Source organism: Schistocerca cancellata, chromosome 4, assembly GCF_023864275.1.
Source record: "Schistocerca cancellata isolate TAMUIC-IGC-003103 chromosome 4, iqSchCanc2.1, whole genome shotgun sequence".
NCBI classification, from domain to species: Eukaryota; Metazoa; Arthropoda; class Insecta; order Orthoptera; family Acrididae; genus Schistocerca; species Schistocerca cancellata.
This window is the reverse complement of record NC_064629.1, coordinates 168,668,302-168,695,705: the sequence shown is the minus strand read 5'-3', so window position 1 is coordinate 168,695,705 and position 27,404 is coordinate 168,668,302. Positions and strand designations below refer to the sequence as shown.

At 42.0% G+C, this 27,404-nt stretch overlaps 1 protein-coding gene across 2 annotated transcripts in view; it reads right to left on the bottom strand.

The window, feature by feature from the left end:
* Positions 1–27,404, bottom strand: part of LOC126183651 (filamin-A) — a 537,330-nt gene that overhangs the window by 294,202 nt on the left and 215,724 nt on the right. For both annotated transcript variants that reach the window (XM_049925796.1, XM_049925797.1), the window contains exons 2-3: positions 1,573–1,717; positions 931–1,040 (exon numbers count right to left, since the gene is read on the bottom strand). In XM_049925796.1, coding sequence (XP_049781753.1) covers positions 931–1,040; positions 1,573–1,717 — 255 coding nt within the window. The remainder of the gene's footprint in view (positions 1–930; positions 1,041–1,572; positions 1,718–27,404) is intronic.

Genomic DNA, 27,404 nt, shown 5'->3' with positions numbered 1-27,404 from the left:
CCCTGGCTGTTGAGACACTTGTCCCACTGTGACAAGGCGGTGAATGGCTGTCTCATAAAATTCCCAGGGCTACAATGTTAACCATTTCTGCATGTACAGCTGGACGTCGCCATCCACATGAGTGCAGGAAAGGTTATGCTTATGTTCTTTGACCAAGAGGGCCCCCTTCTGATTCACTTCCTGCAGCACGGGACAACAGTGAACGCCCAGCATTACTTGCAAACCTTGACCACCCTTCGCCAAGCCATCAAATCAAAACGACCAGGCAATCTCACTCTTTGGGTCATTTTGCTCCACAACAATGCAAGCCTCATATGGTCAACACAGTCATGGCACTCCTACAGAAATTCAAATGGGAGCTTCTCTGCCACCCTCCATACAGTCCGGACCTCTCTCCCTGTGATTACATCATTTTTGGTCCCCTTAAAATGGATCTGAGGGGCAAACTATTTACCTCGGACGATGATGTCCAGCTGTACGTGTGGAACTGGTTAATATCGCAACCCCAGGAATTTTATGAGACAGCCATTCACTGCCTTTTGTCAGAGTGGGACAAGTGTCTCAACAGCCAGGGTAAGTACTTCTAACAGATAGGTACTGGTTTCTGTAATTATGCCTCCGGCTCGTTTCTTTTTGAATGCCCCTTATATTTATTGATTGTAATGTTTAGCTGAACCTTGCTTCCCATGTACATTACCGATCCTTCTTCAGTGTAACACAATCTTCTGTTAATTTGATATATATTCTTTATTTGTTATCTTACTTATATCATATATTTTATAGTATTTATGTTAGTTACAGGTAAACTATATACAACTTGACACATTCCACATTCTTGCAATTCACTCACTACCTGGAGACCTGGAGCTATGGAACATGAAATAAATAAATAAGAGAGAGAAAGAGAGAGAAATTTTAGCAAAAAATTACCTGGGGCAACTGCATCAACCAAAGCACCAACTGCTCGGCCATCATTCCAGTCAGAAGTGAAATTTGTAATTGGTAAATCTGGAACTTTGCTCTGAATCCAGTGCAGTAACCTAGAAAATTCATGTTGAGTGAAACTGTTTCCGTCAGCAGAGAACACTGGTACGAACTTTATATCATACATGACTATATATGACCTGAATGAAATGAAGCCAGTCCAATCACCAACTCATTAAATATGAAGCATAAGATATGAGGCATTATTCCACCATTTCTGTGTGCATCTGAGACAAAATTATTTCTTCTTCCATTATTTCAGCTCATTACTGTACAGCCAGTTGGTGGCTTAATTAAAAACACTTGCTGCAAATTTACTGTGGGATATATTTGCATCATGTGGTTTTAATTCTGCCACTGACTGACCTTGAAAGCTGTACAGTTTTTAGCCACAATATCTGAAGAAATAATTTTGTCCTGGATCCATCGGTGAAAGATGATTAAATATTCTGTCCACTGGGAAAATATCAGTACTTCAAAAAACAATAGAAGCACTTAATTGTTTCAGTTATCACAAAGATCAATTGAAATATTTTAACACATTAGGTGTCAAATTCATGAGGCACTTAGACAATACTGGATGTTTACCTTTGCTTTGGAGTTGCACCCTTTCCATCATGCTGTGAATCATCTTCACCCTCCCACATAGGCAGGGAGATTGAGTAGTGGAGGATCAATGTCCATATCAATCCAAGAATGAGTTTTAATTTACAGTCTACTATATCTGTTGAATCTGAAAAAAAGATAAAACAAAACATTACGTAAATTTGTAAATTAATAAGTAGTTCATGAACTGTGCTATAAGTTGTATTTACGGATACATATTTTTTGTGAGCAAAATGTTAGTGATGGCAATGAATGCATGTAACACCTTTATAGCTAATACTGAAATGGAGTAATTGTATTATGTACTGTTAAAGGATCCATCAGCTTTTATGCAGAGGGATTCAGATTACCCACAACTGATACTGTCAATGTGCCTGTGGACACTGACAGACAGCCACACACACACAAAATCAAAATAGATTCTTTAAGGTGACACAGCCAAATGTCTCTCTCTTTAGAGCGGAGTGAGTTGCATGTACTATCACAACCTTTAGTTCCCAGCCTGACTGAAATCAGCATTGCACTCCAAAGTTCTCATTACAGTCACTGACTGATTAAGGACATGCAGCTGCAAACAGGCTGGAAAAATGTTCATTTGCATGTCTACAGAGCATTATGGATCACCAGAAAAGAAATTTCAGAGAAATAACAATCTGTCCTCTTTCAATAAACATTTGTTAATAATAAAATGAGATCTGTAAAAATCATTATCTTTCTTATCTTTTTATGATAGCTGAGATTTATCTGTCTTACAGAAATACAACATAATTCATGACCGATCTTAGAAGAAATAATTGTCACCATGTGTGTTTTCTGGTTATCAGTTGGGAATAAAGTGTAATCATTTTGAAAGATGTCTGTTGATTTGTTAGAGACATTCAGTAACAGAAACACAAATACGTATTTCTGAACTCTGATGCGGAGATATTTGGTTATACCGAAGAACTCATAATTCAGTTTTATTGTTTCTGATGTATGTCATAGGTCTGAGACATGACATTCCAGACATTTCTAAATAATTTGCTGATCTCCAATGTTTATGTTCTGCTGAAGTTTGCTGTTTGTTGGTTGTCTGGAATGTTGCCTGACTAGGGGAATAAAAATATTTGTACTAAAACTGAATCTTTTTGCTTCCATTCAAGATAAACGATAAGTTTCACCTCTTTGATAATGAAAGAGACATCACAGTAATACATCTGCAATCCTCAGTTTCGCATCCATTTGCCTTATATAAACATCTTCCTAGTAAATGTCTTCCTCATTCCTACTAGCCTTTCTCAGTTTAAATAAATTGCACTTTCCTCTTATTGTTCAATGAGTTGGTAAAGCCAAGACATGATGAGTAAAGTATCACGAGTACCGTACCTACCTCAGACAATTTGCTTATAATAGCAACCTCTGGTAGAACAGGTAATGGGAAATTTGAACCAATGTCCGCACTTTATCGATTAGCTTGGAGCTATAGTTTCTAATGGGAATAGTAAGACAAGGTGAGACAACAATCCCCCCCCCCCCCTCCTCTCATGTCGTCTATGGTCCTTTTGAAGAGGCGTGTCATTTTCGACCCTGCTTCTAGATTTCAGTACCGACAAGGCAACCACGAAAGGATATCTTATGCAGTGTTTAAGTAGTTAACGGTATCGCCTGACAAAGTGGATGTTCGCGGATTTCAAACCAACAGATCCAGGTTCGCTGCGCAAAAGCTTTGGTGGCCCGGTGACCGTGAACCGCAACCGACATCTGTATCGAACTTTGCACAGTTGAGCAACGGATTGCGCCGGACTTCCCGATACTCAGAAAAACGTCGAAATCTTTAACATAAAATAATATTATTACACCATTCGCGTTTAGAGTGAAATAAAACCAACGAAAGTAGCCCATAAGTGTTTAAACAATTTAAGTAAGTTGCTGTTGCAAAATTACAGCCTTGTTCAAAGTTTCGCGCAATCAAAGGTCAACGGCTTTTCGCAACTTCAGTTTCTCAGTATAAACTACTGAATGAAAATGATCTTAACAGAATGTCTAGTTATCATAACTGCCTGTGAAGGAGATGTGAAATACTGATGAAGAAATGGCTGAGAAGTGAGAAAACCTCATCAAAGAACTAGGGACCTCTGCGCCGCCTGACTACGTCATCTGCAGGCTATGTATGTGTCCAGATAACTGTCAAGAAGCAAGAATAGAAGGGTTCTTGGTCAAATCATCATGTACCTGTAAACTTACCCACTCCAACGCTACAGTAACAAACATGTAAGAATTTTTTAATAGTTACAATTCAGTTATTGACCCGTCTCCAACAGTTAATTGAAACAGACAGAAAAAGGGGTGCGGTTTAAGCTTTGAAGCACGGAGACGAAGTAGACAAATTTGTCACCAAGTGGGATCTCAATGACTTGTAAGTCCAGTAAGTTCTGAACACATAGTTTCGTATAACTTCCGGGTGATTCGTATTCCTACAATTACTTCAGTGTATAATACGCTGGCAACCCTGAAATGACTCTGCAAAACACCTGTGAGGAAAACTGAAGACTTTGCGTAGGCAGTAGCTTTAGTAGCTACAGATATTTCAGTTGTTCTCTAGTATCACGCCCTCAACAAACGTTTACATTTATTTTTATAAACACTGCGCACATGTGTGGACACACAATGTAAGCGCGGCTAGTGTCAACAGTGGGTAGACAGGCGGGTCACTTGATGTCATCGTAAGCATCTTGTCTGTGGTACCCAGCTAGCCTGCTAAGACTTCGCAAACGGTCTACTGAAATAGTCGCCGAAGTATCCTACAGAAACCCATTAACCGAGAGACCGGTCAGAACTAAGCAAAATGTGTCTCTTAAACCTGCTTACAACCAACTCTAGGAAGGGCTGTAGTATAGAACACTAATGAGTAACATAAAATGTAGTATTGGGCTTTGGTTACGGGAACACCCTGCAATGCCGAGCAAAGTAGTGAGTGTCGCTGAGCTTATAGTAACCTGCATTCAGTGCTGAACGGAGCGGAAGTTTCACAACTGCCTGCGATTACCGCATCTACACGGTGTGTAATCGGCCTTGGAAGCTTTTGGCCTCCATACAAACGTGGACGGTGTTCCAGTACACCCCCTTACAATAACTGTCCCATTTCCAAGAAGAAAACAGCCTGATTTTGTTAACTAATTTTTTATTTAGGAAAGATTGTTAGTAGTTCCTTCGTAACTCTGTACAACCCTTAAAAAATTTTAAAAATAGTCCTGTCGTTTGACGTCCCGAAATTGAGCGGAAGCTCTGGAAGATAATGACAGATGAGAGCCAATAACTTTCAGATATTAGGCATACTGAAAATTGTAATCAAATGTTTGCAAGTTGACTACTAATCACAGCTACTACAACTGGAGAAAAGCCAAGGCCATGAATTTCCTTGGGGGCTCTAATTTCTGTAGAGACAGAAGTAATACCGCTAAGATCCATTTAAGTTAGAGTAATATTAGATTAGACTGTCCGATGAGTGTTCAAGCCAAAGAGGGGAACACGACAAGTGCCATAATCCGATTTCCCAGAAACTTCACTCAGTAGAAGAGGAGGTCGAAACAAGCTAACACGTGTCTCGGCTTATTCGTAGATGACCCTTTGTGAGAAAACGGCGGTCAAAGTTTTTGAGGTACTATATGTGGCCTGACAGCGATTGAAGAGTTCAATAGATGTGGTGTCACTGTCGCTAGCGAGGAGGCTTCACACTTTTGCGCCCCCGTGATCGAACCTGTTTATTATTTCCATTCTTTTTTTAAAATTTATCTACCCATGATAATTTGAAATCTTTTTCGGTAAAATTGTTGTCGTGTATCTTGATTAATAATCAAGTGCAACTCCCATTTATGCGTTGTTTGCCCGAAATTATTGTCGACGCGTGAAAGCTTCAGTATTGTTAACAACGGTTATTTCCCGAGTGAAAGTCATTAAGAGGAAATCTTACTTTGGCAAGCCTACCTTTGCGCAATGCTCGTGATTTTCGGGATTTTGATGTTTCGAATGTTTCTACGGTCGGTATTAGCCAAGGGAATGCACCAAATCTTCATGAAGGATAAACATAAGAATAAAACGTAAGAATTAATGTAAGAACTGGTATAAAAATGAAATATGGGAGTATGAGAATTTAAAAAGAGTGCAACCTCTGGAAATACCATACACACATGTATTATAGTAAATGTATGACACTTATTGTCAAACCCAGTCGTAATTTTACAACTCGATAAGAAACATTCGTGTGGTAACCTTCTACAGACATGTATACATAAATGAAAAAAAAAAGAATGAAGTAAAAACAATAATCGGGTTTCGAATACGGGGCACAAAAAGCGTAGCCTCTGTGCTACCATAGCAGTTGATAATCTGGCCTGTTAAAAGGCATCCAAGTTAACGCCGAAATCTTTGACCCTGTTTTTCTCCGAAACGGTCTAGTATCTACCGACAAGCCGAGACACGTGTTCGCTTGCTTATTTTGACTCCTCTACCACTGAGCCGAGTTTTTTGGAAATCGGGTTATGGCACTTGCCATGTTGTTCTCTTAAGCTGTTCTGGAGCTGTCACTAGTCTGATGGGCCAACTAGCGCAAGAGAAGAAACCTTATAGGACCTAGTTTTATTTCTTTTTTTGTAGTCAAACTTTTAATTGTCTTCATGTAATAATCATACAATACAGTGTGTCTGATAATAGCGAAAACTGATTCAAGTGAAAATATACGGTAAGAGAGGCAAGAATGTTCCAGAAAAGCAGTTTGCGAAGTAATTGTGAATATGTGGTTACCAGCAACCACCGACTTCATTACGAAATTTATGTATATTTGAGTCGTGTCTGCTCTGTCGGACATATACGACAGAACAGACACCGCTCGTGATGACTCAGTTGGTGCATACATTTGTATGAAATAGAGAATGGGGAGAGAAAGAGGCGGTATGGGACGGGTGGGAATTCGTGACTTCAGTGTCCAGATGGTCTAAGCGGTTAAGGCAACTTCAAAAAAATGGCTCTAAGCACTATGGGACTTAACATCTGAGGTCATCAGTCCCCTAGACTTAGAACTACTTAAACCTAACTAACCTAAGGACATCACACACATCCACGCCCGAGACAGGATTCGAACCCGTGACCATAGCAGCAGCGTGGTTCCGGACTGTAGCGCCTAGAACCGCTCGGTCACAACGGCCGGCTAGGTTAAGACAACTGCTCGTAAGAAGTGGGAAATCTGGGTTCGAGTCCTGGACCAGCACAAATTTTCAAGTTTCGCCACTGCATTATCACAATGCCCTGTGCGGCTGGAAGTCGCAAATTCCCACCCATTCTTTCCCTTCCTTTCTTCGGTCTCTATTTCAAACAAATTATTACGAAATATTGTACTGTTCAGTTCGATTGTATTTAAAATGTATACTTTCCAAATTAGCCTCGATGGGCTCAAGTTTAACCCTTGGGCTGCTTTAACAAGTAATACAATATTGCTTGAGTTTGTCACGTATTACAATTTACTGTTCACTCGCACCTGTTAAAGGACGTGTTCCACGTGTTGTCCTGGCATTTTGGTGCCATGCTGCTCTCGTTTCTGCAGTGAGCTAAGGATTCTTTCCAATACCCTCACATTATCTCGTAAATCTTGAGAATACTTTACAGCTCGGTGCTCCAATCCTTCAACTGTCGTGCTGTACACTTCACATTTGTTATTAGCCCGGAAAAACGTCCGGAGGATTGATGTGAGTTGATCTTGTAGGCCGAGGTAAAGGCCCTGCTCTATCTGACCATTTTTGGACCATACTGTGCCGCAGTGGCATAGTGGTTACCACATCTGTCTAGTGAGCAGGAGCCCAGGTTCGAGTCCCGGCCTTGGTACAAAGTTTCATTCGTCGCTTCAGTCTGTATACATCATAGATGTTTGAGACTTGATAAGGTCTCTGGAACCAAATAGTTCCATTTGATTACATGGTCGTGCCCGAACGCCAGCCGGTGTTCACACGCTCTACTCTGTTTAGTAAGATACCGTGCATTATTTTATTTTTCTTGTTTCAGTTGACGCGGGTGCACAGGAAATCGGGTACAATATCTTGTTCAATGTTTTGAACTTTTTTCGCAACTTTATACGCCATCGAAAGATGTGCTGTAGTAAACAGAGTGGAGCGTGTGGGAACGGCGGGGCACACGGCGTCAGGAGAGAAACCCTACTGTCTGCCTGCGGTCTCGCCCTAGTCAACGCGTTAAATGGGGACTTAACGAACTTACATTTAAAACATATTTGTGAAAACTATGACAATATTTCGCAATGAAGTCACTGGCGGCTCGTAATTCACAATTACCTCGCAAGTGGTTTCCTTGCGGAATCGCGTTTACTGGAACGTCCTAACTTCTAATGTTGTATACTTACTGCGAGTTCACGAGAAATATACAGAGTGGTCAGATACAGTCTAAAAAGCTTGTAAGGGTGTTGCAGGGTAGGCCGTGTCAACAATTGTTAAGAAAAAATTCGATACGTTGTGCCGTTTCAGAGTTAATTAGCATTACAGCTAGCCAGTCAGACCGTTGCGAATTCAAACAGCCCGCCAAATACAATTAGTATCAGTTGCTCTCATAGTGTAGAAGATAGCGCACCACATTGCTCAGCCTTTAGCTCGGATTCGATCCTTACTACTGACCCGTGTCCAATTTGTGTGTCTCTCTTGTTCCGTTTATGGAAACCGAACCAACACATTTGACATCGTCTCTGTCGGAACCCTTGAATTTGTGCGCGTAACGGCCTGATTGCGCCGTTTGAGTTAATTAGCATTTAAGTTAGCCAAAGTATCGAATTTTTTCCTTAATTGTATCTCGGCACAACCTAACCTGCAACAGTCTTACAAGCTTACAATCATTTCAACGTGTTTGTGACAACCTTGTCTATGTAATTGGACACAATATGGAGAGTTCTACCACCAGTTTCTCTGTAAAAGGAAAGATCGTTTGCGCATAGGCCACGTGCAGCTGTCTAGAAGCTGTTGGCATTTGGTCGTGTGAGATCACTGAAGTTCAGATGCTATTGCGGAGCTGTTTACGTGCTGTCTTATAAGTTTTGAGCCTGAAAGCAGCGACTGGAAATCTCTCGGAGTGACGAATATGCGCAATCAAATGCTGTCGTCCACCTTCTCTTTCAGTGTCTCCGTTATGACAGAGGCTCCTTCAGACACATCGCATAACTCTTTAACGTTAAGCAGCAATGGCCGAACTCCAGTACCTTCTCCATAGACTGCAGCTGATCTACGATTAATTTCCCTCGGATTATATTTTCCGCCTGCAACTAAACCACGCGGCCTTCACCACCTCAGCTTTTAACAGTCACCACATGAATGTCTACGTGAATGGGCAGCGGATAGAGTCCTACACACTCCTCAATGAATAAAGACGACATGACCGATTGTCAGGGAAGAGTTTTTATATTGTAATTGACACCTAACAATTGAGACGGATCAACTTTATCTCTTCTTATCCATTGCATTACACACAAACGTGAACATTTCTTACATTAATGGATCTAGCGAGGATAGATATTTACTCGTGTCCAAGGTGGCACAGAGCGAGTGCTGTTATGCTTTACTTTTATATTCATTAGTCAGTTTTTTGTTAATTTCAGTAACACTTCTACTACGTGATTTTTATGGTATAAGAGTAATGATTACGTTCCTCATCTGAAACCCAAGCGCCTAGATATGATTAAATGATTGCTATGCGTACATTAAAGTCACTAGATACTGTCACTTTTGTCGTCTTCGGTTAATTCAAGTAACTGATTTCAACCATTTTGGCCGATACCATTACGTGCTTGTGCGTCTCTCCATTACGTGACGATCACACCTTTTTGTTTAGACACTGGTTATTGTAACACAACGAAGAAAAAATGTGACAGTTTCCCTGTTTGTGGTCCACACTGAACGTGTCTGGAGAAAAAAGGGTGGAAAGGGAAGATTAGACAGCATTGGATCAAGCGAACGAAGCCCGCAGGTTTGATGAAGAATGTGAGTAACCTCTCGGCAGATTGACTTGAAACTGCTGTAAAACTGGCCACTGTTCATTGAATTGGCTTTGTTCGAAGTCATGTGTGTTCAGGGTTGAGTGGATCAGACTGCCTATGAGCAAAATTGCCACTTATCTAGCCATTCTAAAAACCTGCGGTCATCCCTAGGAGTTGGTATTTTTCTTTACTGCAATAGGAACACTGTTCTGCACTGCTGAATAATCCAGTGATCCAGCTGCAAACCATATGAAATTGCCAGTTTTTCCATATTGTGATGTCAAATTAGTGTATCAGCGTTATAGACAGCAAAGCTAAGCCATGAGGAATTCCTGAATTGTATAAATTTTCACCAAATGTATTACAGGGACGACCAAGAGGAATTCACGAGGGGAAGGCCACCAGCATTGCTTAGGCAATTGTTTAATTTGTTGATGGAATGACACCACCATCAGATAATTCGGTGTACTGTCTTTACCGGAGAGCCGCAGTTTAGAAATCTCTTCCGCCACATTTGAGGTTTGAAATTGCCTTTTTTTTTACTTCTGAGGCGGATTCTTTAGTGTTTGTTGCTTGATGGAGAATGGCTTACCGTGATAAGAGGTGGTTCGGTTTTGTGGACAACTCTTTCACCTAATTCAACCCTGCACCATTTCTTTATGTGGGGTTCTGTATATGAGACGTCTCTCGAGAATGAACAGGGTTTACTGGCAAGGATTCGCGTTACCTGTGACATTGTTAGAACGACACCGAAGTTGTTTCAACCGGTACTACAGAATGTTGCGTGACGATATAGTGCATGCGTAGAAAATGGGAACGCCATGTTAAATAAGTGTCACGAAAGATGGGTAGACCGACTTCTTTTAGGCTAGCGCCATGGCCTCGATAAACTCAAAGAATGAGATTCCTTCTGCCAATCTGTTACTTTAAGTGAGTGCCTTATTCATACTACTAGCTCATGTCTTCATTCTCAAGTGGATAATAGATGTGAATACATGATATTTGTAAGTAGCATAAAATATAAATCACATACTACACACAGTTACACATGGCATAGTCGTCAACGGGCACAAACTTTGAATACATATCTATAAGTGAAGTATACAGTGTGTTTGAACATTACAGAAAAAAAAAAAAAAAAAAAAAAAAAAAAAAAAAAAAAAAGAGCGCGTAGAAGACCATGAAACAAGCACATTATCCTAATAAACGACGAGAGGTATTACGACTGAGTACAAGAGCACCTTATAACAAAGTGCCCGCTGATTCAAACTGCAGATAAGCACTTTAGAACAAATACATTACAATATGGCCGCCGTTCATGTGACGGCAGGTCTTATGTCTGCTAATCGGTGCCGAAGCCCCAAGCGTGTTCTGAATACACTGACAAGCATCCACAATGCATTCCAGTTCATCGAGACTGTAAACAGGGCTGAAATACGCTAAATCTTTTAAATATACCCACACAAAAAATTCCCATGTGCTGAAGTCGGGGACCAGGGAGGTCTTTGTATTGGCGAGCCACGACCGTTATACTTGCCTGAACACTAGTTACAGTTTCACAGTTAGCCGCAATGATAAAATCAAACGAGAGCAGTTCAGCACTTTGTAATTTACACCCGACTCGCGGTGTTTCGGAAAAAAAAAAGTCTTAGACATCGGCATGATTGTACTTTCACATACGCCTCATCGGAGGAACCATTGGTTTCCGGATCTATGTTTGTCGAGATTATTGGCTTGTTCCGTTGTCCTCTCCTCGGCCGCCTTAGTCTTTAGCTTTTTGCAGTTGCACCACACGTGAACAAGTGTCTGATTGAGCAGATAAGTAAAATTGCTACAAAACTGTACTTCGATTTTTATCGTTAGCAGCAGACCAATGACCCTTTTGACATTTTCTCATACTAGGGATCCCTATCTCGAATTGATACATCTGCGATTTTGATGTATAACCACCACAAAGCTGCTGTAATTTTACTGTTCTGCAACTAGCTTCCACAGTACTTCGTCGTCTGAACGACCTGGACATAAAACATAATGAGAGCATATTTTACGAAGGAAGATTTAATACGATTATCAGTTATATCACTAAGCATTTGCTTTAAAATAATAGGCATTTGGTGTTCATTTTAAAATGTTTTAATTACCTAGTGATATAACTAATTATCCTATTTGCCTGCCGCGGTGGTCTAGCGGTTCTAGGCGCGCAGTCCGGAACCGCGCGAATGCTACGGTCGCAGGTTCGAATCCTGCCTCGGGCATGGATGTGTGTGATGTCCTTAGGTTAGCTAGGTTTAAGTAGTTCTAAGTTCTAGGGGACTGATGACCACAGATGTTAAGTCCCATAGTACTCAGAGCCATTTGAACCATTTTTTTTTTGATTATCCTATTTCATCTACTTATTTTTCCTAAAATTTTATAGTTATGGCGGTTATACTATAATAAGTCTTTTATAAAAAAGCTGTAAAGCACAGCTTCAAGAAGATTTTTTAATACATCTGCCTTTTTCCATTATCCTCAGAACAAGGGAACCTCCCCATCGCACCCCCCCCCCCCCCCCCCCCCTCAGATTTAGTTATAAGTTGGCACAGTGGATAGGCCTTGAAAAACTGAACACAGATCACTCGAGAAAACAGGAAGAAGTTGTGTAGAAATATGAAAAAAAAATAGTAAAATATACAAACTGAGTAGTCAATGCGAAGATATGCAACATCAAGGACAGTGGGAGAAAAGGAGCCGTGGTCAGCGAAAGCAGCTACGGAACAAGAGGTCCTAGGTTCAAGTCTTCCCTCGAGTGAAAAGTTTAATTTTCTATTTTCAATTTATGTGACACTCTTATGTTTTCATCACTTTTTTGGGAGTGATTATCACATCCACAAGAAAACCTAAATCGGGCAAAGTAGAAGAATCTTTTTATCCATTTGCTAAGTGTACAAGTTAGGTGGGTCGACAACATATTCCTGTCATGTGACGCACATGCCGTCACCAGTGTCGTATAGAATATGTCAGACGTGTTTTCCTGTGGAGGAATTGGTTGACCTATGACCTTGCGATCAAATGTTTTCGGTTCCCATTGGAGAGGCACGCCCTTTCGTCTACTAATCGCACGGTTTTACGGTGCGGTCGCAAAACACAGACACTAAACTTATTACAATGAACAGAGACGGCAATGAACGAACGGCAAGATCATAACTTTGCGAAATTAAAGAAAGTAAAGTTTTCAGTCAAGGGAAGACTTGAACCAAGGGCCTCTCATTCCGCAGCTACTCATGCGAACCACGGGACCACGGCGCCCCTGAGCTCATATTTCCCCTTGATGTTGCCTATCTTGCGCATGGACTACTCAGTTTGTATATTTTACTAATTTTTTTTCATAGTTCCACACAACTTCTTCCCGTTTTCTCGATTGATCTGTGTTCAGTTTTTCAAGGCCTATCCACTGTGCCAACTTATAACTAAATCTGAGGGGGGGGGGGGGGGGGTGCGATGGGGAGGTTCCCTTGTAAGTTAATATCATCATTATCACCATTACCATCACCAAAATTCCCCATAAGTAATGAATAGTAGCAGTAGTAACACACTTCTTACTTTCGCTTCTCACTGTCTCATTAAGAATCACGTACTGCGTTCTTTTTGCTACGACATTTTCAATCCAATCGCAGACTTTATGGCTCGAGTACCTGGGCTCTAATGGCTAGCTCGATAAACCTTAAGATGGAAATTCTACGACACGTAATGAGGAACGGTCATTGTAATGAAATATCACTCTTATTTTTCTCATTTCATCACAGTGGCGTATTTATGCAAATGTACTCTGTCTTCGCTATCTAGCAACTGCAGCAAGCCAGTTCCACCAGGATTAGTTAGCGCAACCACCCCATGCTACTTACTTCTTTCTCCTGTCTGTACGTTCCACTGCAAATTGCGTCTTGCGGTTTCTGCAACAGGTTGTGCATTCTCGTGGTTTCAGTGTGTTGCCTCGTTTCCATTATTGTCCGTGTCCGCTATAACTCCGAATTACACTGAGGCTAATCGCATAAAATCTACGCAAAATCGGTTGCACTGCTCTTTGTAATAGAGCCAGTAGCTGCAATTACTGCCCGCATACTGTGTAGTTCTGTTAGTCGAGAGAAAAGAAATTAAATTAATCACAGTACACAGCCGTTTCATTAAAGTGCATGAAAGTCGTGTCTCTTTCAAGTTTCGCTGTAACATGTAGCCTCGTTTGTACTTTCTCTTTTCTCGATCCATTAAATTATAGAAAAAATTAAAATTGAGAATAAAAAAAGAGTATGTACATTAACAAAGTTATTACTTTGGGTTGCTAACAATCTCACTAACAGACGTTCTGGAAATCCAGATAAGTGAGTGGAAGAGTTTGCACGCGTTTTCTGGGCCCCTTGGTCGAACAGATGTGAAATTCAAAAAGAAAAGTTTTGACAATTAAGAATTATTAAACTGGTGATTTTAAATTGGTTTAAATGAAAGTAGAGCTGACATGCTAGATAAGCAAAATTCTACAAATTGATGTCTGGCTTAAGTAATCTTTAGTATGGTTTAGCACACAGAAGATCAATGGACTTTGGTGAGCTACAAATAATTGACGTTGGTAAAATCGTAATAGATGGGCCTTCGTACATGTGTCGTAATGTGTACCACAATCTGAATATTATCTTAATTTTACTAAAGACAAAGAAACAATTACAGATTTCTGTGATCGATACAATTTGTTGATCCGTATATTTTCAGGGAACTTCTGAACATATGTCGCAAACTTTAAACATAATGACTGCGGCTAAGGCTGAAATACTGCAATAAACAAAAAGCAGCTCTGTAAATTCATGAACTACCTATGTTTCAGACTCGTATGCGTCTGGAATTTACTAACTTGACAGGTGTACAAAGGAACGACCTCCTTAAAACTACAATCCAATTGCATGAATAAATAAATAAATAAAGATATTGAGCTGTAATAACTATGCAGAATGAGATTACAGTATATTATTAGCACATTCACTTTACGTGCGTTAATATAATAACAGTTTAAGCAATGACTTATCAGAAAGTTAATTAAATTCTTCGAGAATCCGACGACGTATTCTGCGGGTGTTCTGCACAACTGCTTTCTGGAGTTGGCAACCTAACGAAGGATGTAGTTTTAGACCATGTAAACCGTCCACGGTCCGCTATCCACAAAGTGACTATTGCAGAACCATATGAAAAAATACGTAAATTAGGTACAAACTACGGCGTGCACACACTTTCCTCAACATGTAAACGTCACTACAGATATTCAGATTTAGGTTATGTCATGTTCGATATGCCTGCCGTCACTGGCGATGATGTGGCGCACAAGAATAGCGAAATTTTGCATGACCCGCTGAAGTGTCTATGACCTCCTGAATGGCTGTTTTCAGCTCAGCAATGGTTTTGGGGTTATTGCTGTACAGATTGTCTTTAATATAGCACCACAAAAAGGAGTCGCACGTGTTCAGATCAAGAGAATATGGTGGCCAATCTAGAACCATGCCGATGGCCTTTAGGTACCCCAGAGCAATAATTCCGTCCCCAAAGTGCTCCTCCAGGACATCACACGCACTCCTGATTCTGTGCGGGTCTAGTTCGGTTTTGCATGAACCGCATCTTGTGGAAATCAGGGTCACTTTGGATGTTGTTGTTGTTGTTGTTGTTGTTGTTGTTGTTGTCTTCAGTCCTGAGACTGGTTTGATGCAGCTCTCCATGCTACCCTATCCTGTGCAAGCTTCTTCATCTCCCAGTACTTACTGCAACCTACATCCATCTGAATCTGCTTAGTGTATTCATCTCTTGGTGTCCCTCTACGATTTTTACCCTCCTCGCCGCCCTCCAATACTAAACTGGTGATGCCTCAGAATATGTCCTACCAACCGATCCCTTCTTCCAATCAAGTTGTGCCACAAACTCCTCTTCTCCCCAATTCTATTCAATACCTCCTCATTAGTTATGTGATCTACCCAACTAATCTTCAGCATTCTTCTGTAGCACCACATATCGAAAGCTTCTATTCTCTTCTTGTCCAAACTATTTATCGTCCATGTTTCACTTCCATACATGGCTACACTCCATACAAATACTTTCAGAAACTACTTCCTGACACTTAAATCTATACTCGATGTTAACAAATTTCTCTTCTTCAGAAACTCTTTCCTTGCCATTGCCAATCTACGCTTTATATCCTCTCTACTCCGACCATCATCAGTTATTTTGCTCCCCAAATAGCAAAACTCCTTTACTACTTTAAGTGACTCATTTCCTAATCTAATACCCTCAGCATCACCCGACTTGATTCGACTACATTCCATTATCCTCGTTTTGCTTTTGTTGATGTTCATCTTATATCCTCCTTTCAAGACACTGTCCATTCCGTTCAACTGCTCTTCCAAGTCCTTGGCTGTCTCTGATAGAACTACAATGTCATTGGCGAACCTTGAAGTTTTTATTTCTTCTCCATGGATTTTAATACCTACTCGGAATTTTTCTTTTGTTTCCTTTACTGCTTGCTCAATATACAGATTGAATAACATCGGGGAGAGGCTACAACCCTGTCTCACTCCTTTCCCAACCACTGCTTCCCTTTCATGTCCCTCGACTCTCTTATAACTGCCATCTGCTTTCTGTACAAATTGTAAATAGCCTTTCGCTCCCTGTATTTTTCCCCTGCCACCTTTAGAAATTGAAAGAGAGTATTCCAGTCAACATTGTCAAAAGCTTTCTCTAAGTCTACAAATGCTAGAAAAGTAGGTTTGCCTTTCCTTAATCTCTCTTCTAAGATAAGTCGTAAGGTCAGTATTGCCTCACGTGTTCCGATATTTCTACGGAATCCAAACTGATCTTCCCCGAGGTCGGCTTCTACCAGTTTTTCCATTCGTCTGTAAAGAATTCGCGTTAGTATTTTGCAGCCATGGCTTATTAAACTGATTGTTCGGTAATTTTCACATCTGTCAGCACCTGCTTTCTTTGGGATTGGAATTATTATATTCTTCTTGAAGTCTGAGGGTATTTCGCCTTTCTCATACATCTTGCTCACCAGATGGTAGAGTTTTGTCAGGACTGGCTCTCCCAAGGCCGTCAGTAGCTCTAATGGAATGATGTCTACTCCCGGGGCCTTGTTTCGATTCAGGTCTTTCAGTGCTCTGTCAAACTCTTCATGCAGTATCATATCTCCCATTTCATCTTCATCTACATCCTCTTCCATTTCCATAATATTGTCCTCAATTACATCGCCCTTGTATAGACCTTCTATATACTCCTTCCATCTTTCTGCTTTCCCTTCTTTGCTTAGAACTTTGGATAATGGAGATGAAATCATCTTCCAAAACGATCACGTAATGTTCTGAAGTCACCATGCCTTCAAGAAATATCGCACCGATTGTTCCGTGACTGGACACTGCACACCACAGATTCACCCGCTGAGGTTGAAGAGATTTCTCGATAGCGAAATGCGGATTCTCAGTCCCCCAAATGCACCAGTTTTGCTTATTAACGAAACCATCGAAATGAAAGAGGGCTTCGTCGCTAAATCAAACCACTAATACCCTTCACGCCCCGCGGCCAACCGCGCAGCTTGAACGTCCTAACGCAAACCGTTCAGAAATTATGACTATTTTATTTCACGTAGTCCCTGGTAGATGCCGTGTTTCTTGACTTCCGCAAGGCGTTTGATACAGTTCACGTAATGTAAGAGCATATGGACTATCAGACCAATTGTGTGATTGGATTGAAGAGTTCCTAGATAAGAGAACGCAGCATGTCATTCTCAATCGAGGGAAGTCTTCCGAAGTAAGAGTGATTTCAAGTGTGACGCAGGGGAGTGTTGTAGGACCGTTACTATTCACAATAGTTTGTGGATAACATCGGAAGTTCACCGAGGCTTTTTGCGGATGATGCTGTAGTATATCGTGAGGTTGTAACAATGGAAAATTGTACCGAAATGTAGGAGGATCTGCAACTTATTGACGCATGGTGCAGGGAATGGCAATTGAATCTCCATGTAGACAAGCGTAATGTGCTGCGATTACATGGAAAGAGAGATCCTTTATCAATTAGCTACAACATAGCAGGTCAGCAACTGGAAGGAGTTAATTCCATAAATTATCTGAGAGTAGACATTAGGAGTTATTTAAAATGGAATGACCATATAAAATTAATCGTCGGTAAAGCAGATGCCAGACAGATTCATTGGGATAATCCTAAGGAAATGCAGTCTGAAAACAAAGGAAGTAGGTTACGGTACACTTGTTCGCCCACTGCTTGAATACTGCTCACCGATGTGGGATCCGTACCAGGTAGGGTTGATAGAAGAGAGAGAGAGAGAGAAGATCCAACGGAGAGCAGCGCGCTTCGTTACAGGATCATTTAGTAATCGCGAAAGCGTTACGGAGATGATAGATAAACTCCAGTGGAAGACTGCAGGAGATACGCTCAGCAGCTCGGTACGGGCTTTTGTTGAAGTTTCGAGAACATACCTTCACCGAGGAGTCAAGCAGTATATTGCTCCCTCCTACGTATATCTCTCGAAGAATGGTTCAAATGGCTCTGAGCACTAAGGGACTCAACTCCTAAGGTCATTAGTCCCCTAGAACTTAGAACTAGTTAAACCTAATTGACATAAGGACATCACGCACATCCATGCCCGAGGCAGGATTCGAACCGGCGACCGTAGCGGTCTCGCGGTTCCAGACTGCAGCGCCTAGAACCGCACGGCCACTTCGGCCGGCTCTTTCGAAGAGACCATGAGGATAAAATCAGAGAGATTAGAGCCCAAACAAAGGCATACCGTCAATCTTTCTTTCCACGAACAATTCGAGACTAGAATAGAAGGGAGAACCGATAGAGGTACTCAAGCTACCCTCCACCACACACCTTCAGGTGGCTTGCGGAGTATGGCTGTAGATGTAGAACTGTCATCCTTTAATAACGCCGTAGTCCAGTATTACCACAAAGACAACGTAGATAGGCTTACATTTCTACATAGAATTTAACTTATGCCATCTTTTCATTGCAGGTGGTTTTCAGAGTGTGGGTGTTGATTATTGTGATGTGTATGAATAAGGCGAATTACTGTTATTCATCATTGTTAGGTCAATAGCATCGAATTGTTTCGTCAGTTATTATGCTACGGTTATGGTAAATTTTGAGCTTTCATTTTTTACGACATTGAGAATCATATTTGTAGTATGGTGGAAAGTGTCAATTTATTTCGCTATCTCAACTTCTGGTAAATTATTCTGGCGACATTCTCATCTCTCTTCAAATATTCTATGGATGCTATGATTTAAATCCATACGTTATGTGCGTGACTAACCACCACCACATCTAACGAATGTTAACAGAACAGTGATTACTTCGAGGTACGGACAGAAGTTGAATTAGACTGCGCATTGCGAAAAGCGAGCCGCCTCTAGGGAGTGCGCGTGGCGCCTGGCTGCGGCAGAGTGCTGTGTAATTACATTGTGCAGCCGGAAGCCAGCGAGCGGAAAGCTGGCCGCAGCTCCTGGAAGTGGTGGTCGCCGCTGCCGGCGTATCTCGCGCACTCCGATATTTCGCCTTCCCTACTGCAGGAAAGCTCCGCAGTTCTTTTCTGTTTAGCGTAGGGAACAGCTACAAAGGCGTTCTCGCCGCATTATGTCGCATGGATCCCTAATCTAAAACTTATGGTGTCTCAGGCGATCTTGCAATCTTGCAGTTAAGGAATAAAGGGGAAAATAAGAAACTTTAATTTATTTCCACGTAGTAAAAATTTAACTGCAACAGCACTCAAAAGTTTTTCTGTTTGTGTCTAAAACGCACCTAGCGTCAAGCATAACATTTTCTACCAGTCAGCCAATTAGAAACCTATTATGCCTTCGTCTATACCAGGGCCGGCCAAACACTGCACAGTGTGCAGACGTGCGGAGGTGCTGCACATGTGCACACGTGTGCGACAGCGACATCTGTTATTAGACATGTGTCCTAAATGAACGGCGGCGGCTCCTCTTCCCTGTTTATGTGTTACAAGCAAGAGCGCAACATACCCAGTCTCGTTTACCCCTGGTAACCGTAACCTTAACAGAGAAGTACTGAGAAATGGCAGGTACTGTGAAAAAGCAAAGGACGGGAGATCTATGTTCTCAGTCGTTTAAAAATGACTGGGAACTGCAATTCTTTTTTGTAGCCGTTCGTGAAAACTCACAGTGTTTACTATGCCGCCGGATAATAGGCGGCCAGCGTAAGTTTTCAATTGAAAGACACTACAATACGTATCACAAAGACGAGTGTAGTGTACTCAAGAGTGAAGAACGGCAAGCAAAATTAAATGTCCTTAAGAAAATAGATGAGACACATCAACTCGATTATCATTTCTCATGACCAGTGAAACGTGTTTGGATTTATTCCTTTCGTAATTAAAAATTATTGTTTACTAACTGCGCATTAGTGCCTCATTCTGCTCCATGTTACATTATTATCAGGAAAGTTGGTCATTAAACCGATTGTTCCAATGTATACTTACATTTAGGGTTGTTTCTTTTTCTTTAATGTGTGAAGGGCTACGCTCAGCTGAAGTCGATAAAACGTAACATTCATCTAATGTCGATTATTATGCAGATTTCAGACGGAGCTGATGAAAGATGTAGCAATAATGGTACTGAAATAACAGGTGATCACCGAGAGGTCTGCGATTATCATTCTGTTCAGAGGTCAGTGAGACAGAAATTATGTGGGTGTAACTGAGGGCACCGAGAATTAGTTATAGGAAACCTTGCATTAGTTTAATTTTATTTAAAATCATGAATGAGGTTCGTTGGAAGTCGCTAAGTGCTCTCTTTCTTAAATACTAGATCAAAAACATTACTCGTATGTACGTGCCGTCAGTCTAGCTGCCTTAATAAAAACCCACGGTTGTTAACTGTATTACTTGTCTTACTGGGTTAAACTGTTAACATAAAAGTAGACGTCTCAATGAGTAGACTGTGACAGTATTTTAAATGTTTAATACGCGAAATACCTTCCCATGGTTGGCTTGCAAGCTGTGGAAAGAGCACTAGAATGCGCCGGTACAGAGTATCCCAGCAAGTGGATAAAGCGACATCTGTGGGTAGAAACATGCACTACATGAACGCTGACGGCTGCGGCGTGCACGCTATGACCCGGAAGTTGCACATGTGCAGGAGCACCGCACGCGTGCAGAATTTCTGGCCGGCCCTTGTCTATACTCTACAAACGCTTGTAAGGAAATGAAGACTGACAGTCAGTTTCCCATTGGTGCGCACCAATGACAGCTCTCTTTAAATTTTGATAAACACAAGAAAATGCCAGTCAAAGGATGATGATGATGATGATATCTGGATTGTGGGGCGCTCAACTGTGCGGTTACCAGCACCCATACAAATTCCCAACCGTTTCTCAGTCCAATCTTCCTCGTGCATGACTGATGATGAAATGATGAGGACAACACAAACACCCAGTAATCTCGAGGCAGGTGAAAATCCCTGAACCCACCGGGAATCGAACCCTGGACCCCGTGGTCCGGAAGCGAGAACGCTACCGCGAGACCACGAGCTGCGGACACCAGTCAAAGCAGGGAAGAGGATCATACCCGATTACAAGATTGGTGGTAAGCTCCTGGGGCAATGGAATTTAGTTTTTTTATTCTTTTCAGAAGCTCCAGAATACAAATTAAAAGAAGTCCAAATTATGGCAATAGAGCTGTTCTACACTGTTACCACAAATTACATGTTAGGAAACACAGCATATTAGTTAACCCTTTGAGTACCAGCGGGTTCTAACTGAAACCACCGACGCTGTTGTAAGAGAGACATCTAGCAGAACACTGAGGTACTTCTATGAATGTAGTTCATCGTAGTTGTCATTCGACAGCGCTCAAAGTAACAGTCGGCGCGGAGATTCTGACAAGTTATGAAAGTAATACTACAAACTCTAGTTTATGTTACAATGACTATTATCGAAAAGAAACCACTGGGACAGTAGGTAGTTTTGATGTAAAATTATTAAATTTTAGGCCCATTTTTACTTGTTATTTAGGACTATAATCTGTTTCAGGCGTTATTAGCCCATGGAAGTTTCGAGATGTGGGGCTTTGTCTAAGAAAACGCGAATTTACTTTCACATACACAGCCGATATCTGCAATTTCTTATTGGAACTGCGTGAGATTGTTCAGGAGAGTAAAACCATTTTGTAAATAAAATATCGTATCTGTCAGTTGAGATTTTCCAACATTTATGTTACACTCTTTCGCAAACAAACAAGGTTGCGACCATTCACGCTGTCATTATTTGCATACGCCCCATGTAAGAGTAAAACATAATATTGACTTCGCACGTTACAGCAATATCCCAGCATAGGCGGCGCAAGAGCTTTATTTACGAACTCATCTGAAGACGCGCTGTAGTTTCCCAGTACAAGCACGCCGCTTGTCTTACCTGCAACTGAGGCTGTGTAAGCGTTACAGTCCTTATCCCAAGGCATTGTTACTCCCGAAGTACATCGTGCATGGCTGGCTCCATTTTCTATTCATTAATCTTTAGGAAAGCTTACTTATTTACGTTTGGAAAGCGTACAGCTTGACGAAAGAAATCAATGTTGAGAAACGAAATGAAATGTCGTGTGGCTAGGGCCTCCTGTCAGGGAGACCGTTCGCCTGGTGCAAGTCTTTTCGGTTGACACCACTACGGCGACTTGCGTGTCGATGAGGATGAGAAGATGATGATTATTAGAGAAATGCAATAATGCACCGCGTGGGTAGGCGTTGATCGGTAAAACCTGTACTATTTCAGCTGGCAAAGACAAATTTGGCACAGCTCATCAAAAACGTGAATGGCATTAATAGTAAATGTATTTAGAATTACTTCATCTCCATAACGAAGTAGTAGTGGTCATGCTCCTCCCGTTTTGTTGTTTAGAAACTCCTTGGATGCAGATCGACAGTTTGGTCGAGACAGACGAATAAACGGATTTTTTACGTAACTTGCATCCATGAAGTACACAAGATTATGCCTGCGTAAGAATTTTTTAATTGTGAAAGTATTTTAGAAGTTACAGCGTGATGAATGGAAGCGTGCGCTGACCGAAATACAGGCACTTATAGGCGCTCGATGAATGAGTTCAAGAAAAGATGCGACATACGAATTTCCGTCCAATGAAGATTTGCTTAAAAGATGTACCGGTGCCAATATACACAATGATAACGAGAGCTTCAACGCAATTATTTGGAAACTGGTACCGAAACATCTTCATTGTGAGGCAGAAACTGTTGCAACTGCAGTATATGCAGCTGCAGGTATATTCAGCGAAGGTTGTTCATCTATTCTGAAGACCATGAACGTGTCAGAAATCATCATAGGGACGAACAGTAAAAATATCGCGGAGTTATTTGACAGGAAAGGCATGGCCGCCACTGAGCAAGTAACGTCTCCATTTGTTAAAAGAACCAGGATTGAAAAAAAAAAAAAATGCGACACCAGATTCAGAACCAGAGCATATTTGATGAAGAGGAAGGATGCCACTGTGGTCCTGGGATGGCAGGTTAACAGTAAGTTTAGAACCAACTTTTTTTTTGTTACTCCAGTCTTTAAACTCTTTTCCTCGAAACAACACTTTTCGGTGTGCGAAGCGCTCTAGATCCTCGACAGATTAAACGATTCATTTGATTTTTTTTAAATTAAATATAATTAAATTTAGGCCTTAGCGAGATTTTTTATTCGAAATTTAAATATTTTTTAAAATATTAGAACTCAGAAAAACCTGCCAAGAAATTTACATGGTTTTTCAATAGCTGTCTTTTTCGGTGTATTTTTCAAAACCTCATCGTGATGACCCCCAAATTCGTTCCAATTCAAAAATTTTCAATTTTTATAAGTTTCCGAAATAGCCAGGAGTTTGTACTAACCTTTGCGCAAACTAGGACCTTCCGAGACGCAGACTTTAACAAGGGCTGCAGCTGCCATTTCTAATTTGTTAGGAGATAAAACGTTTTGTACAATAAAGTGGTAAAATCCCCATTTTAATAAGAACAATTCTTGTATGAGAAAGGTCTTAACTTCACCCACTTTTCATGCCTCTCAACCAGAACCTCCCCTTAAGACCTTCACTGAAGTCTTAGACCAAAAGTACCCGAATTTTTCTTAATGCTATTTGTGTTACGGCGAATTTAGCTGTGTTTAACAAGAGCTGCCATGTACGACCCCAAAGGAAGGCGTCTCAAAGTTTTACCACGAGTTCTGCAGATGAGACCCCTGTCATTGTCAGGGCTCTGCCGAACCCACCATTTTCATGAAGGGCGAGACATATTCCGTACACAATATGCGTGTGGAGGGCGTGTGCACTTTTAAGCAGAGGAAGAAGAAAGCAGGTGTGAGGAGGCTGTGTGGGCGTGAGTCAGGCAGAGCCTGGCCGGCCAAGGCCTTGTACGGGCAAACGCAGCTCAACTGGGACGTCTGTTGCGCAATGGGGAAAGTCTGCTCGACCCCAGCTGCCTCCTATGGGCCTCAATAGGCCACATCTGCAACTAACGGGCTCCGCCGATTTTTTTTTGGTTCCGTCAGAAACCTGCCATCTCGGCCTATTAATCAACATAACAATGGACAGGTTAATGGGCGACATTCCTGTACATCTGTATTCAGGGACGGTCTCCGTAGTAGCGCACTTCTCGGTAAGAGAACCTCCACCGGCCGGTTTCCAGCCGCGTGGAAGCTGCCTTCTGCGGAGGAATGGTGCGCAGAATTCCTTTGCGGTTCAGCCGGCTGACAAACTTGGCCGCCTACTTTCCATATCTTCTTTCTAAAAAAGGCTGACCTCTTCCACCGGCAAATGTACCGCTTTCTCTTTAATCGTGTCACGGGAGTGTATCCATGTTTTCCAAACGAGATGGCGACGGTGAAGCGGTCACGTATGCCTGAGGTAAGAACTCAGGGAAGAAGGTCGATAGATCATCCACCAACACCGGTGCGGTTCAGACCAGCTCGTAAGGCTGCATAGGTGTATTACTGAAGTATATCACATAACGGAAACGTAAGACAAGTTGGACTGTTAATATAATACTGCTGCCGAGAAATTATGCAGAAGCAGGAGCAACAGCATGCACACAACATACCGGGCGCGGATGCCGAATACGGTTCTGTGGGAGGGGGAAGAGGGGGAGTGGAACGGGGGGAGGGGGAAGAGGGGGGGAGGAGGAGGAAGAGGAGGAGGAGGAGGAGGAGGAGGAATCCCGCAGTCTGACACAGTCTCTCCTCCCCCCTCCCCTCTCCTCATCTGCAGCCACCAAATATAACTTCCCACCAGCCCCACTATTAATGCGCTACAGATGCCCATGATTTTAATTACGTCAACAATAAAACGTTTTTGCAGCAAGGCTCGTGGCCACAGCAGTTTCTTGCCATCGGCAGTTAGTAATATTGGCATACGTTCTAGTTGATAATTCGTGCCACATCATTGTTCCTCTGCTTGTAATTAGTCTGAGCGATATTTTTGCTACAGCTCAAGATTTGATCAATTGTTTCGTCAGCTTCTTTGCAGAGTCTGCACTTTGAGTTTTTTGCTGATTTCTCTATTCTGGCTTTGACAGTATTAGCTATGGTGGCTTTTTCCTGTGCAGCAGAAATCAGTTTTTCAATTTCCTACTTTAGGGACTGCTGGGACAAAAAGCAAGAAAAAGACATCGAAAACGAATATGCCAAATAAGTGTGGTACAGCAGACTTCAGACACAAAAACCCAAAATTTTTCTGTCCTGGATAGACTTTTTTCGTATCTGAGCGCTCAGACTGGTTACGAGTGTATAGCCGTGTTATACACGTTGGTGTAGATGCTGGTTCGCCTTTGCATGGTATTGTGTCTGGCTTCTCAGCCACTATGTTACCATGTACGACAGGAACTGTTGATGGCATAATGGAATGCCGAAAGCAGCGCGGGATTAGCCGAGCGGTCTTGGGCGCTGCAGTCATGGACTGTGCGGCTGGCCGCGCGGAGGTTCGAGTCCTCCCTCGGGCATGGGTGTGTGTGTTTGTCCTTAGTATAATTTAGGTTGAGTAGTGTGTAAGCTTAGGGACTGATGACCTTAGCAGTTAAGTCCCTTAAGATTTCATACACATTTGAACAACATTTTTGAATGCCGAGACCAGTTGCTTGTGGAATAAATCGGAGATGCGGGTACAGCTGTTGGTTCATTTGTTGCTCGTTATTACGGAAGCTATTCGGAAAGTAAGGTCCGATAAGTCGCGAAATGGAAAAAGACTATAAAAAATGCGATAAAACTGTGGACAGATGTGTTGGCCAATGTCTCTAACATGCCTGTAGATAGCGTCACATCGCTCTTTTCAGTTCTGAGTGCACAGTGAGCTAGTGAAGATGCCTAGAACAATAGTGTCTCCAGGGAAGTACGGGTGCCCGCTGCGAAGTTTCGCCTGGTTTCATACAGAACGTACCTGCCATGCATTTAACTCTTCGTTACTATTCTTGGCCGCACACCCACACACAGCAGGGACAATGACGTCGCCCCTGCAGCTTTTTCGATGGGAAGTGTGATCACCCACCATACAACCCGGGCTTGGCTGCATCTGATGTTCGCCTCTGCTCGCATAAACCGATGGCTATAAAGACTTTTTTGCACACACAACGAACTGCAGACCAGCGTAGAAAAGTGGCGGAAAGCACTGACTTCTACCTTCTATGGCGAGGGCATTGGAAAGTTGGTACAACGCTACGATGTAGTGTACCAAACTGTTGCAAATAAAACAATTTTGATTGTCACTGTGGTTTCCATTTCGTTTCCAATCGGACCTTTCTTTCCGAACGGCCCTCGTACATTCGTGTTATCGACATTGTCAGTTTTCTGTGCGCTGTGCACTCTTACGAGCAGTTCTTTTCTCGTGTATCTTGCAAACTTTACGTACTATAGCAGAGTTAAATACAGTAATGAACTAAGCACGAAGAAAAGTTTGTTTTCAAATACAAACACTTAACTGTTGAAAGAAGTCTTACTTTATTGTTTAGAAAGTTCGGAGCTTCGTTTATTGTCATAGGTCTCAAATACGACAAATTTAAAATAGTTTTAACCATACAAAACAGTTAAAACCTTGGCTGCTGTAACGCGAACTATTTCACTGTTTTGAGCCTACTTCATGGATTTGGTTGAACCTATCAAACAACTGCTAAGTTGAAACTTCCTGGCAGATTAAAACTGTGTGCCGGACCGAGACTCGAACTCGGGACCTTTGCCTTTCGCGGGCAAGTGCTCTACCATCTGAGCTACCCAAGCACGACTCACGACCCGTCCTCACAGCATGAATTCTGCATGTACCTTATCTCCTACCTTCCAAACTTCACAGAAGCTCTTCTGCGAAACTTGCAGAACTAGCACTCCTGGAAGAAAGGATATTGCGGAGACATGGCTTAGCCACACCCTAGGGGATGTTTCCAGAGTTCTAGTCTCGGTCCGGCACACAGTTTTAATCTGCCAGGATGTTTCATATCAGCGCACATTCCGCTGCAGAGGGAAAATCTCATTCTGGAAACTGATAAGTTACTGAAACCTGTTGTCTGGTAGGGACTAAAACGTGGTAACCTCTTGTCCGTAATTAACTCTTGTGCTCATCGATATGCTACACACACCTCGTGGGTGTCAATGTGTGCGAACGTTCTTGTCGGACACCTTGTAGTCGCATGTGCTTTCCAGGGACGAGGTGCAACAGGAGTCGTATGATAGCTGCAAGGAGACCGGACTAGCGAACCCCCGGTCCGGCACCTGTTGCTACATACGCCCACTCACCAGTATCTTGCAGCTTGCG